Here is a 13,412-nt window from a genome sequence, read left to right as displayed (position 1 = left end):
TGTTGAGCCGTGTAAAAAAGTACGCATGAACGCCCTGCTGCAGTATATGCACCCAGGATATTGCTTTTATTGCATCTGGTATGCCAGTCTCAAATGGGAGGATGCAAATAAACTGGACAATAACCCAGCAGAGCACCAGTTTTGCACAGAAGCTGCTGCTAGCCCCTCAGTTGCCAAGATTACTCTGTTTTTTGGTGTGGCTGTAGCTTTCAGGCCTGAATATGCTGGAAGCTGAGCACCCTTGACTCCCATAAAGGTCAATAAGAGTTGAGGGTGTTGACTGTGTACCAGGATGAGGCCCCTGAGGTCTGAACAAAGTCCTACTCTTAAACTGCTACTAAGAATACACTACTACTATATACTGGACTGAGGCAGAACCCAACGGCTACTGCTTACTCACCTAATTGTCCCATTGGCCTCAAGCCCGTTGACCTGATGGTGGCAATATTATTTCTGACAATAATGTTTGATAGGAGCAAGTTTCAGAGACTAAGCGAATTTAAGTAAAAAAAAGGACACACTTTATTTATCTACAAGGCAGTACATTGTCATACCAAAAATTAAGTGCAGATGAAGCTGCACCAAATGCTATTAAGGCAGCAAAGTCAGAGTCTTATTAAAAACAAACAAACAAAAAAAAAAACAGTGTTCTTGCCAGATCGGTAGAGGTTTGGTACGGCAGTATAAAGAACCATACATTTCTAAGAACCTGATTCAGTATGTGAAACCCAAGTTAGGGAACAATTAGGCTAAACATGGAACGAAACAGACAACATGAACAAGACAGCGTTCTCCCAAACATATGAAGGTGCAATGCATGCTCTTACAAACCAATGAGAAACAAAACACAACCAGACAAAAAATAAAAAAGAAATCTCCCAGGAACAGTGTTCAAAAGTATTGCTTATAAAAAAAGGGGGAGGGGGAAAGTAAATATATAAAAAAATAAAATAAAAAGGTCTGAAATGCTAGTGCAGAGTCAATTAGCTAACACCAAAGTTTGTTTTCTTTCCATATAAAGCTCTACTGCCCCTTTTACACTGGCAGCATGTCTACATGCTAAAGTCCGTAGCAGCAAAACACAGTATCCATTTGGCATTTACAAAATTAAATTACTGAATAAAAATATAATTTGCTCTCATAAATCTATGTTTCATACAGTAATAATTTTTAAAGCAAGCTAATAAAAATCCCCCCAAAACAGAAACACACAATGTATAAGTGGTCTAAAACCATAACAAAATCAAATAGTACTTCAAACGGTATGGATTTTTGAGCATTCACAATCTTGATCAGTTTCCCCCTTTGTATAGACTAGCGTTTGTAGTAATGCTTTTTTATTGCAGTATTTTGTACCAATGCATTTTGTTCTGTGATTCAGAATAGAACTGTCTGAGTACCTGCTCTTTATAAAAACCCCACACGGTTTGTCACTGAAATAACAATACTGGTGTATTATGTCTGCTTGATCTGAAAAAGTACAAAAACAATCACTTGATTTTTAAAAGTCTGCATTAAGATAATAATTCGTTGATTAAAATTCAATGCCTAATAATTTAGGCAAGTGTCATTTATTTTAAAAAAATCCGTTTAAGTTGGGTGAAATCCAACAAGAATATGCTCCGTGACTAAATGCACTTTGTGCTGCTCCCAACTGTTGTACCACAACAAAAATATGTTCTTCTCCCATTCGCGAAAAGTTTCCATGTAGAGGAACGGTGAATTCCAGGTCAACGTGAAGTGTTTTGAAAACCGTAATGCTTGTCTGTAGACCCTTTACATGACCAGAGTCCGTGCTGAGAATGCATTCATGTATTTGCGTGCCTGCTCGGTGAGGATCATCTGATCCTCTATCTTCCCACAGGATGCTGATTCCCAGGCATTGCTCAGGTGCTACATTTTAAAAACAAGGAGAGAAGTTAGGGTCTGGTAGAATATTATTTATTTTTTTGTATCACGGTAGCACCTCCAGGCCCGGCTCAGATCAGACCCCAAGGTGCTAGACACTATACAAACATACTCGGAGACAGTCCCCCGCCCTGAAGAATTTAACATCTAATTAGACAAGATATACCAAGGAAATATTATTCCATTTTACAGATGGGTAACTGAGGCAGAGAAAGAGATTTACGATCAAACAGGCAGAGCAGGGAATGGAACTCAAATCTCCTGAGACTTGGAAGGCTGTCCTTCCTCTGTACAAGAGTATCTTCAGAGAGTTCCCTTCTCTTGCCTTTCTAGTAAAGGCCTAACTAGAGATGTTCTTTGCAGGTTAACCCTAACGTTGCTCTGACAGATTAAAAACTACAGGCCCATGTAAATTCCTGCTGGATTTTTAGACTATGAAGATAGATTCTACCTGCCTCTGCACCCCTCAACCAGATTTGATGATCATGACGGCAGCTAACAAATAGTTCAACCTTCTTAGCCACTTTTGCCTGTGTGTAGTGATTAGCACGTACCCAGTCGCAGATCCACTTTAGCAGAAAGGAGGAGGGGGAGAACTGGCTTTCAGCAGAAATAACAGGCTAATTATAATTGAAGACATTTCAGTTCTTGGATTATTTACAGGAACTGTAGACTGTTCAGTACAGTGTTACACTGAGATAAACATATCCACTGTGAGGGCTGCGCACAGTGTGTTTGTTTACTCACTATACAGGTGAAATGTTCTTCATTGCCTGGAGCCATAAGTAGTGTAGGAATTTCAGCTCCTGGAATTTACTAACACACACATTTTTCCTCTGATCTATTTTTGTTGTTCAAACTAACACTTTTGCCAGGACAATTTACCATCTAAACACACAACTGCATTATTAGGCAGTGCTAGCCATACAAATTTCTGTGTTCCAAACATCTAAACATAATTACTTGCTTCAAAATTGTTTGCTAAGAGGGGAATTGTTGTTAACAACCAAGTTGGTGGATCTCCTGATTGCCTGAAGATCTAAAAGTGTGGCCAAATCAGCAGAAACAAACACGAATCCTCCTTTGCCTGCAACATGCAGCATCTTGTACATTTCAAGATCCACACTGTTCAATTACATGGTCATTATTTGCCCTAATTCTAGGACTCTAGCTTAAAGCATGTGCTGTTTAAGGTACTTGTTTTGGCCTACTGAACACATAATAGGCTCCTTAGTTAGTCTCTAACCTGAATTTATATAGACTATCATCCTAACTGGGAACAATGTTATTTGAGACACATTTAGGTTTGATGTGAAAAGCCATGGAACCCAGTATATAATTTGAACGATTATATACATGTGTTATCCTAGATAACATTTAACAAATATCCCCAATAAAAACTTTGCTGTGCAGAGTGCTGTACAAATACACAGGCAGACGTACTCCTTGCCCAAAAGGGTTTACAATCCGAAAAAGAGAGAATAAATGACCAGTGGAGGGAAAGGGATACAACACATAAACAGTGGAATCCAGGTGAAGGCTGGTGCGCATCATATTATATCTGGATTTTTCTTTTTTAAATTTATTTTTTGCCTTCACCGATTTATTTTTAGATTCCAAATGTTGGGTCTGATCCTACAGTCTTTTTGCATGCAAAACTCCCACTGACTTCCAGTAAAGTCCCCTCACCCAGAAGGAGTACTAGGTCAGACATGAAATCATTAGGCTCTGCATGTATCTGTGAAGAGACATGTCGTACGCCTAGTTCAACCCAACCTCATCTTGTCATACACCGTGTGGTGTGACTCCGTCTAGATTACATACCACAGCTGAAAAGCAGGTGTGACATACTTTTCACTTCACAGAGACGCACGTGACATGCCTCAAAATGCTGCAACTTCCTCGTATGTTTTAGGTAAACAGCTTCCAGGGTTCAATTTTCAAAAGCACCTAAGTCATTGAGAAACCTAGTTACATTGACTTTCAATGGGAGTTAGACACCTAAGTGACTTAGGTGCTTGTGAAATGTTTACCCCCCACATTTCTGGATTCTCTCTCAAAAGAGTCAAATTAATCTCTGGTGTAACGCCACTGATTTTACTACAGGGTCAAATTTGGTCTCTAGTAAATAGTTGAAAGAAAACTTTCTCCTGTTTGGTCATTCCAGAAGTCTGATGTTTTAAATGACAAAAGTATGTCTCCATTTTCCTTCTGAGCTTCTGAAGTTTCAATGTGCTGGTCTACAAAAGTGGGTTCAGTCTTCCTTTAAATAGCTGAAAACATATGGCAGCAAGATTCCATCTGTCACAAGCTGACAATTTTTTAAACATGGAACTAAAATCATGCAGAGAGTGTCCCAATTTCATAAACTATTCTTGAGTGTCAGGTATTTTTACATTGGGCTCTTTGCATTAAGAGATGTATGTGTTTAAAAACCCATGTATCCTGCCATCTCCATATCTCAGCAGGCTGCTACATGTCTGTTATTCCACTTAAAAAGCATTAAATAACATTTTTACCACATTGGACTTCATTTAAGTGAGTGTCAAGATGGAAGAATCCAATGAAACAGTACCAAACCCTACTTTTGGTGTCTGTTGTCTCCCATGCCACAATGAGGAAGCAGAGTTAGATCAGGCACACAAATATTATGAGGGGTAGAGGAGAATTCAGTGGATCCACAACATGCATCAGTTTTAAGTGACTTATGTCTATAGAGCAGAACTCACATGATGGCAGAATTTGGCTTCTAATATGTTTTCTATCTGTACTAGAAATTTAGACTTTATTAATTCTCCCTCCCCCCCCCACACACAAAGTACCCATGAACAGCCAAATTCTTTAGTCCAATTTAAGTCAGTATGAGTTTTGTTTGAATAAGGACCACGGAATTTGGACCAAAGTACCTGTGTGATTTCTATTGAAGTTTTCACTCTTGTCGTTTGGTATTCAGATAATGTTTTAAGAAAGTTAGAACAAGCCCCTAACAAAGCACAATGCCTTTGCTCTGCCAGCCTTGCAGCTCACTTTTGGAGGCATGTGTTAAAGTCATCTGAACTCAGGCAACTCTACTTCCACTCTTGGCACAGATTGTTAGGTCTCACAACCCAGGCAGAGCACATTATTTTTGTTCTTTCACTGACAGTTTCTTCCCTCTTTAAATTAGAATAATGGGAAAAAAACAGAATATGTATGCTACCATGAGTTCCCATACAATTAAGAGACCTGTGGTACAATTCTAGCCATGTCATTCTCCTTGATTCATTTTTTTGCATCAGTAATCCTACCAGGACATCCTTCTCTTGGCAGATGAATTATCTCACTTATCCTGTAACGTGCCTTCAGCTGCCCCAGGCAGAAGTGCACTGTAAACAAACTGTTAAAGCTTTAACTGGGATATCCAATTAAAGCACTTTAAATAAAAACTTGGATCCTTTAAAGAAAACAGAACAGTAAAGCAAGACAAGGCTGTGCAAAGGTGCTTTTCTGACAGGACTAGCCTTTCTGCGCCCAGAGTATGAATTCCTTATATTATGCTGTCTGTATATTTTTAACATGTTCTTTCAGCATTACCACACTATACCTGCTAAGAATGGTACTCGCAACAAGCACTTCTGTAGTCACGTAATACAGAACTACTACACTGATGGAAATATAATAAAACTCTTGGGCAAAGGCACGTATTGGAGGATATATTTAAAACTCCCTGGACCAGATTCTGATCTCAGTTAGGCCAGTGAAAATCTGCAATCGCTTCACTGTAGTTATTGATGTTCCTCTACATTTGCCCAGGTGCATCTGAGCAGCATTTGGCCCAGTTGTTCTGACATTAAAGAAACTGTCACAGACATTCTAAGGGGTGAGACTACTGAGAGTGTTTTACCCTCCTTCTCTGCTTAGAGAGTATGTGGGGTACTGAGACTAACTGCAACCTATACTGATATTTTATGGCTCAGTGACAGCATGCCGTTAGAAGCAGGGTTACAGTAGAAATGCAGAGCTCCTTACTTAACAGTAACAGCAGAATAGATGCCCTAATAAAGTATTTCCCTAACAGAACATAATACCCATCAAATATAACCTTAAGCTTCCCTATTTCATCAGTATTTGGAACTGAGGCATGTTTTTTCACTAGCTATTTATCAGTTCCATGTGAAGATTAATGTAGATGTCAAGTTACTGTAAACCAATCGTACTTCATTTGCTTAGCAACTAATCAGTTCTAATTTGCTTAAGTAGCAGCAATATAATAGCACTAAGGATATGTCTACACTGCAAGTAAACACCCGTGGCTGACCCACGTCAGCTGAATTGGGCTTGCAGGGCTATAAAATTGTGTTGTAGACATTTGGGCTCTAGGTGAAGCCTGGGCTCTGGGACCCTACGGGCTGCAGCCTGAGCCTGAACATCTACACTGCCATTTTACAGCCCCACTGCCAAAGCCCGGCATGTCCAAGTCAGCTGACATGAGCCAGCCACGGATGTTTGACTGCGGTGTAGACATTGGCTCTTACTGGGGCACTGAGCAATCCCCTCCCCAACTTGGTGTTCTTCCAGTTGTACAGATATGTAGCCCACTCTTGCTAAATAAAATAAAATGTCACGGCCCTTTGGCTTTTATTATTATACTGATTATATCAATGTTAGGAACAAGTATTTGGTAGTGATAGGAATCCTATTTCAGGCAACATTCACATTTGGAACCAACGAGAGTTTTCCTGGGTAAGGATAATGGGACAAACACTGAACACCTGTCAGATTTTGTTCCCAAGTAAAGACTTCAGGATTTTCCCTTTAGATTTTTCTTCCCCCTTTAGATTACATTATTTCAATTCAAAGCTCATGATAATACTGCAATGGCCTCTCTGCTGCCATGTGCCTGTACCGCTCCTGTGGTCTCTGAAAACTGCATGAAGGAACCACAGCTGTTAAGGCAGCAGTCACCTCTGATGCATTTGCACCTAAGTTCTGCTGCTCAGAGAGAACACTGTTGCACAGACTGATTGTCCCCTGACTTCTGACCTCTTCTGCTTTGCACAACTGAAGGAAGCAAGGGCGCCTGTGTATCAGCCATAGAACAGAGAGAGGGGGCTACCCAACTAGCAGAAAACATACTATACATCATGGCCACATTTCCCTCCACAAAAGTTCAACTCTTCTAGCGGGATTAGGGCTGCTTCACTCTGGGAACAGAGGGAAACATATGGCCTTATGACCCCAATATCCCCAGAAAGCCAGTCACCAGCAGGTTCTTCACAAAGACCTCTGCTGCAAGCTATATATGCGGTCTCATGTGTATGTGTTTCGCTTTCTAGCCTAACTTCAATGTGCTATAAGAAATCCACAAAATAAAAAAGGAGAAAATTGAAGATCCTGTCATATCATAACCAGGGCCCTTGGAGAAGACTAACAAGGCTCCAGAGTAGAAGTAACTGTGTTTTTAACTTGCATTAAACCCATTCTTTAAAAGAAAATTAAGATTGTGACATAAACCATTGAAAGTCAGGAAATTCAAACTGAAGGGTGTCAGTCTGTGGTTAAAAAGAGGAAAGTGATGGGAGCTAAAGGTTTAAGAATGTGCTGTTTAAACATGTAGGGCTTGTACAACATGTAGTTTCCTTGTGTTATTTCTAAACAAATCAATTTTTTTAGAAGTTTTCTATTTTAAAATGGCTGCTGTGAGGTGATGTGTTTTGCCAGAGTGAAGACTGCAGGAATGGGTGCGCAGTCTGATTTAGCCTGTTTTTCTTTCCCTAGTATTGTATATTTTATGATCATTCTTGTTATCCGATGGACTAGTGGATATGTTAGTGAATATATAAATGTTCTTTAAAAGCATGCATATTACACTTGAACAGCCAAATCCTAAAGCCCTTACAGAGCCAGGCTTTCCTCGGACAAAATACCACTGAAGTGAATCAGTTTGCCTGGGTAAGAACTTATCCCAAACTCTTATCTCTTGAAGTCCTTACTCAGGCAAAATTCCATCTGCAGTGAAATGGAGTTTTGTTTGAATCATGACCGTGAAAGGACTCTGGGTGAAATTAAGCAATCACATAAAGCCCAAACACAGTACACTCTGAACAGCTTGGGGGACATCCAAAGCTTTCAGATAACTGGGTGTTCCGATAAACAAAGGTGTTTGTTTGAGCTGGGGTCTAGCTTCAGGCTGGGCAGTAAAGTTTCAGGTACAGCTACTTTAAAGTGGGTGCATAAAACTGTTCCCGGAAACTAGTTATCAGTGGTTCACAATCAAGCTGGAAGGACATATCAAGTGAGGTCCTGCAGGGATCAGTTCTGAGTCTGGCTCTCTACAATATCTGCATCAATGACTTAGATCAAAGGTGGGCAAACTATGGCCCGCGGGCCACATCCAACCCGCGGGACCGTCCTGCCTGGCCCCTGAGCTCCCGGCCAGGGAGGCTAGTCCGGCCCCTCCCCCGCAACCATGCCACCGTGCGAGCAGCGCGGCTTGAGCACACCCACCTCCCAGGCTTTCCAATAAGCCTGTCCTGCAGCTGGCATGGTAAGGGGGAGGGAGGGGTTGGATAAGGGGCAGGAGGTCCCAGGGGGCGGTTGGATGGGGTAGAGGTAGCAGTCAGGAGACAGGGAGCGGGGAGGGGGGGGGGGGATGGATAGGGAGTGGGGGCCAGTTAGGGACAGAGGTCCTGGGAGGGGGCGGTCAGGGGACAAGGAATAGGGGGGTTGGATGGTTCAGGGGTCCCTGGGGGCCTGTCAGGGAGTGGGGGTGTGGATAGGGATCAGGGCAGTCAGGGGACAGGGAGCAGGGGGGATTGGATAGTGGTGGGGTCCCGGGGGGGGTCCTGGGAGGGAGCGGTCAGGGGACAAGGAGCGGGGGGGTTGGATGGGTTGGGTGTTCTGAGGGGGGCAGTCAGGGGGCAGGAAGTGGGAGGGGGCGTATAGGGGGCGGGGGCCAGGCTGTTTGAGGAGGCACAGCCTTCCCTACCCGGCCCTCCATACTGTTTTGCAACCCCGATGTGGCCCTCAGGCCAAAAAGTTTGCCCACCCCTGATTTAGATAGTGGCATAGAGAGTACACTTACAAAGTCTGCAGATGATACCAAGCTGGGAGGGGTTGCAAATGCTTGGAGGATAGGATTAAAATTCAAAATGATCTGGACATATCATTTCAGACTATTTCTCCAAATAGAATGAAATTCAGTAAGGATAAATGCCAAGTACTCCACTGAGGAAGGAACAATCAATTGCACACATACAAAATGGAAAATGACTGCCTAGGAAGGAGTACTGTGGAAAGGGATCTGGGGGTCATAGTGGATCACAAGCTAAATATAAGTCAACAGTGTAAAACTGTTGCAAAAAAAAGCAAACATCATTCTGGGATGTATTAGCAGGAATATTGTAAGCAAGACACGAGAAGTAATTCTTCTGCTTTACTCTGTGCTTATTAGGCCTCATCTGGAGTACTGTGTCCAGTTCTGCATGCCACATTTCAGGAAAGATGTGGACAAATTGGAGAAAGTCCAGAGGAGAGCAACAAAAATGATTAAAGGTTTAGAAAACATGACCTATGAGGAAAGATTGAAAAAGCTGGGTTTGTTTAGTCTGGAGAAGAGAAGACTGAGGGGGGACATAACAGTTTTCAAGTACATAAAAGGCTGTCGCAAAGAGGGAGAAAAATTGTTCTCCTTAACCTCTTCAAGATAGGACAAGAAGCAATGGGCTTAAATTGCAGCAACGGAGGTTTAGGTTGGACATTAGGAAAAACTTCCTAACTGTGGGTAGTTAAGCACTAGAATGAATTGCCTAGGGAATCTGTGGAATCTCCATCGTTGGAGATTTTAAAGAGTAGATTAGACAAACACCTGTAAGGGATGACCTAGATAATACTTAGGCTATGTCTACACTAGAGAGCTTACAGTTGCACAGCTATACCGATGCAGCTGCACTGCTGTAAGATCACTCGCGTAGTCGCTCTATGTCGACTGGAGAGAGCTCTCCCATCAACATAATTAATCCACCCACAATGAGCGGCATGAGAAGCTTTCCTGCCGACACAGTGCTGTGCACACTAATGCTTTTGCAGGCATAATTTATGTCACTCGGGGGGTGGAATATTCATATCCCTGAGCAATATAAGTTTTGCCAACATCAGTGGTAGTCTAGGCATCACCTTAGTCCTGCCTTGAGTGCAGGGGACGGGAGTAGAAGACCTTCCCTTCCGTCCTACGATTCTATGATTACTAGTAAACCTACCTAGGGAGGAAACATTTAGAAAATGGAGCAGGGAGGGGAACAATGTAAGGGAAAGCTTACTGAATCTGGTTATGCACTGAAGAGTTTCAGCTGTTTTATACCTGTTAGAAAACATTCTGCTTTTACTACATACACAGGATCCTCCTATAGTGGATGAAATGAAGTTGATGAGAGTAAAATTGTCCCTACAAGTTGGAGAGAGAAATACTGGCCCAAATTCATCGCTGATGTAAATCCACTGATGTCAACAGTTACACCAGGGATGAATTTGGTTCTTTTGTTCTTTATCTGCATGTCACTAATTTGGATTTGTTATGAGAGACACAAAGTCAAACCCTGATGCTGTATTACTATAAAATGGCTGTATTTCATCTCTGGGGGGAAAACAGATAAGTCATAATAGGTAAGCATTTCAGCCTGTAGCTTCATTCTTAATTTTTATTTTATATTTGGGTTGAACATTGAATGTCTCTTTGTCAAGTATGGAGAAGAAAAGAATTTAACCTTTGAACTATTGTTCCAAGGTGTCTTCTGTCAGCTACTTGTTTTTTGTATTTTTTACTACTAGTTCTTCTTTCAGTTTCCCAGTTACTAATTCTTAGGCTAAGTTATTAAGTCAGTTTTTATTCCGTCCCTACTTAGGTAAAATGCCTTTTTGGCCAAATCCTGAGAGGCGCTAAAAACTCACTGAGACTCCTTAATGCCCACTGAAGGCAATAGCATTTTTGTCTGATGGAAATGTGTCAAGATTTTGTACAGAAATTAGGCTGATACATTAATCTGTATACATACCAAAACTCTCCACAGATACTGATATGAGGAAGGAGCAAAAATAGAATAAGGCCCTTGGTTGATAACAGTTAATGAAAAAATTTACTTTGACAAAATAGGAAATGTAACTTGATTTAATATTTCCAAAGATCAAAATATCCCATTCACCAGACAGTAATGTTTTGTAAGTTACTCGGGGAGGGATTTTCAAAAACTCCTAAGGAGCACAAGTGCTGATTTTCAATGGGATTTCTGCTCCTATGTCATTTAGGGAGACAAGGTGGGGGAGGTAATATCTTTTACTGGACCAACTTATGCTGGTGACAGACACAAGCTTTCAAGCTACACAGAACTCTTCTTCAGGTCTGGGAAAGGTACTAAGGGCATGGCTACTCTAGAAACTTCAAAGCGCTGTCGCGGGAGTGCTCCCATGGCAGCACTTTGAAGTGCGAGTGTGGTCGCGCGTGAGCACTGGGAGAGAGCTCTCTCTAGCTTTAAAGCGCTCTGACTCGCTGCGCTCAGGGAGGTTATTTTTCACACACTCCCCTCCCCCCCCCCAGCCAGCAAGTTAGAGCGCTATAAAATGTAAGTGTAGCCAAGCCCTAAGAGCCTCACAGCTAAGTGCAAGAGCAAACAGATAGTTCAGCATAAGTAAAAAGAAAAGGAGTACTTGTGGCACCTTAGAGACTAACCAATTTATTTGCGCATAAGCTTTTGTGAGCTACAGCTCACTTCATCGGACGTAGCTGTAGCTCACGAAAGCTCATGCTCAAATAAATTGGTTAGTCTCTAAGGTGCCACAAGTACTCCTTTTCTTTTTGCAAATACAGACTAACAGGGCTGTTACTCTGAAACCTTTAAGTAGTTAGCACATATTCTAAGGGACCATTCAAGGTAGAGTGGTCCATTAACACCCCTGTAGTCATAGGATAAAAAGAGGGGTTAGTGGGTTACAGAATTTTGTCATAAGCCATAAATCCAGTGTCTCTATTCAGTTCATGACTTTTAGTGTCTAGCAAAATTATGAATTTAAGCTCCCAGGCTGGTCTTTTGAATGTGCTGTGCAGGTTTCCTATTTCATTTAGTCATTTTGGAAAATATCACCCTAGAACAGTGGTCGGCAACTTATGGCTCGCGTGCCATCGCCAATTTTTAATGGCACACTGCTGTCTGCCGACCCTGGCAGACAGCAGCGTGCCATTAAAAATCCTGCCCGGCCCGCTCTTCTCTGCCCCCCGCTCTTTCCTTGCAGGGCAGGCAAGCTTCCCCCCTCCCCCCACCTCTTCCCCCAGCGTGCTGGGTTCCTGCCCCTCCTCCTCTCCCTCCCTGTAGCCGATCAGCTGACTGCCCTTGCTATGAGCCCCTGTGCACTCTCTGCTCCAGGGATCTCGGGGAAGGGGGTGGAAATGGCATATCCCCTCCAGCCCCCCTGCCATGAGCCACTTAGGGCAGGGGGCTGGGAGCACCCCCACGACCCCAGCCCACACCCCCAGCCCTCTGCCCCGACCCCTGCACCCTCTCATACACCCCCAGTCCTCCGCAGCAGCGGGCTGAGTGGGCCAGTGGTATAAGATCAGCATTTTAATTTAATTTTAAATGAAGCTTCTTAAGCATTTTGAAAACCTTGTTTACATACGACAATAGTTTAGTTATATAATACATAGACTTACAGAGAGAGACCTTCTAAAAAACGTTAAAATGTATTACTGGCATGCAAAACCTTAAATTAAAGTGAATAAATGAAGACTCGGCACCCCACTTCTAAAAGGTTGCCGACCCCTTCCCCTAGAATCTTAAAATTCAGTGGGGGTTTACTTTTCCATGGAAGTGTTAAGGATTTAGCTAGACACCTTTCAGTAACGCAACCTGATCTTATACACATTGACTAGAGCGTGCTGAATTTTTTTTTTTTTTTTTTGGACAGAATGCTTTTTCACCAGAAAATGCTCTTTTGTCTAAACTGCTGATTGTCAAACTGGGGAGAGGGGTGCAATTCCAAAGGCATGACGGGGTTATCAGAGGCGTGGTGGCTGTCTGTGCAGCAGGGAGAGCAGGCAGGAAGTTCCCAGTGGTTGGGGAAAGGAAGAGAAAGCGCAGTCCTGCTGTGCCCCAGCAGCAGTCGGCTGCTCTCCCCTTTCTCAGTTCCCTGGCCACTGGGGACTCCCTGTGTGCTCTTCCTATTGCTGCCTTGTCCTGTCCTGGATACCTGGCAGGCCACAGCCCCTCATATTTTAAATCCTCTGGAGCCTGCAGGAACAAGAGGCTCTGGGCAGGGAGGGAGGGAGGGTGAGGACCCTGGTCTGCTCCAGTCTGTGCTGCCATAGGCACCTCTGGAGATGAAGACAGTTGGGGTCCTGCAACCACTCTGGATATAAGCTGCCCTCTGCCCTCAGTGAATCACTTTCTTCCCCGGATGGGCGGGAGTTGGGGAAGAGGCCTATATGTGATTCCCATGGAGAAGGGGGGCGCAGCAAAAAAAATTTGGGAACCTCTGGT

At 42.9% G+C, this 13,412-nt stretch overlaps 1 protein-coding gene across 5 annotated transcripts in view; it reads right to left on the bottom strand.

Moving 5' to 3' along the window:
* Positions 1-521: 521 nt before the first annotated feature.
* Positions 522-13,412, bottom strand: part of MYB (MYB proto-oncogene, transcription factor) — a 34,768-nt gene continuing 21,877 nt past the window's right edge. For all 5 annotated transcript variants that reach the window (XM_073337379.2, XM_073337375.2, XM_073337376.2 and 2 more), the window contains one exon: positions 522-1,893. In XM_073337379.2, the coding sequence (XP_073193480.1) occupies positions 1,777-1,893 (117 nt within the window). In that variant the 3' untranslated portion in view covers positions 522-1,776. The remainder of the gene's footprint in view (positions 1,894-13,412) is intronic.

Source organism: Lepidochelys kempii, chromosome 3 (assembly GCF_965140285.1).
Source record: "Lepidochelys kempii isolate rLepKem1 chromosome 3, rLepKem1.hap1, whole genome shotgun sequence".
Classification (NCBI taxonomy): Eukaryota; Metazoa; Chordata; order Testudines; family Cheloniidae; genus Lepidochelys; species Lepidochelys kempii.
The sequence above is the reverse complement of the archived record's forward strand: the minus strand, read 5'-3'. Positions and strand labels throughout refer to the sequence as shown.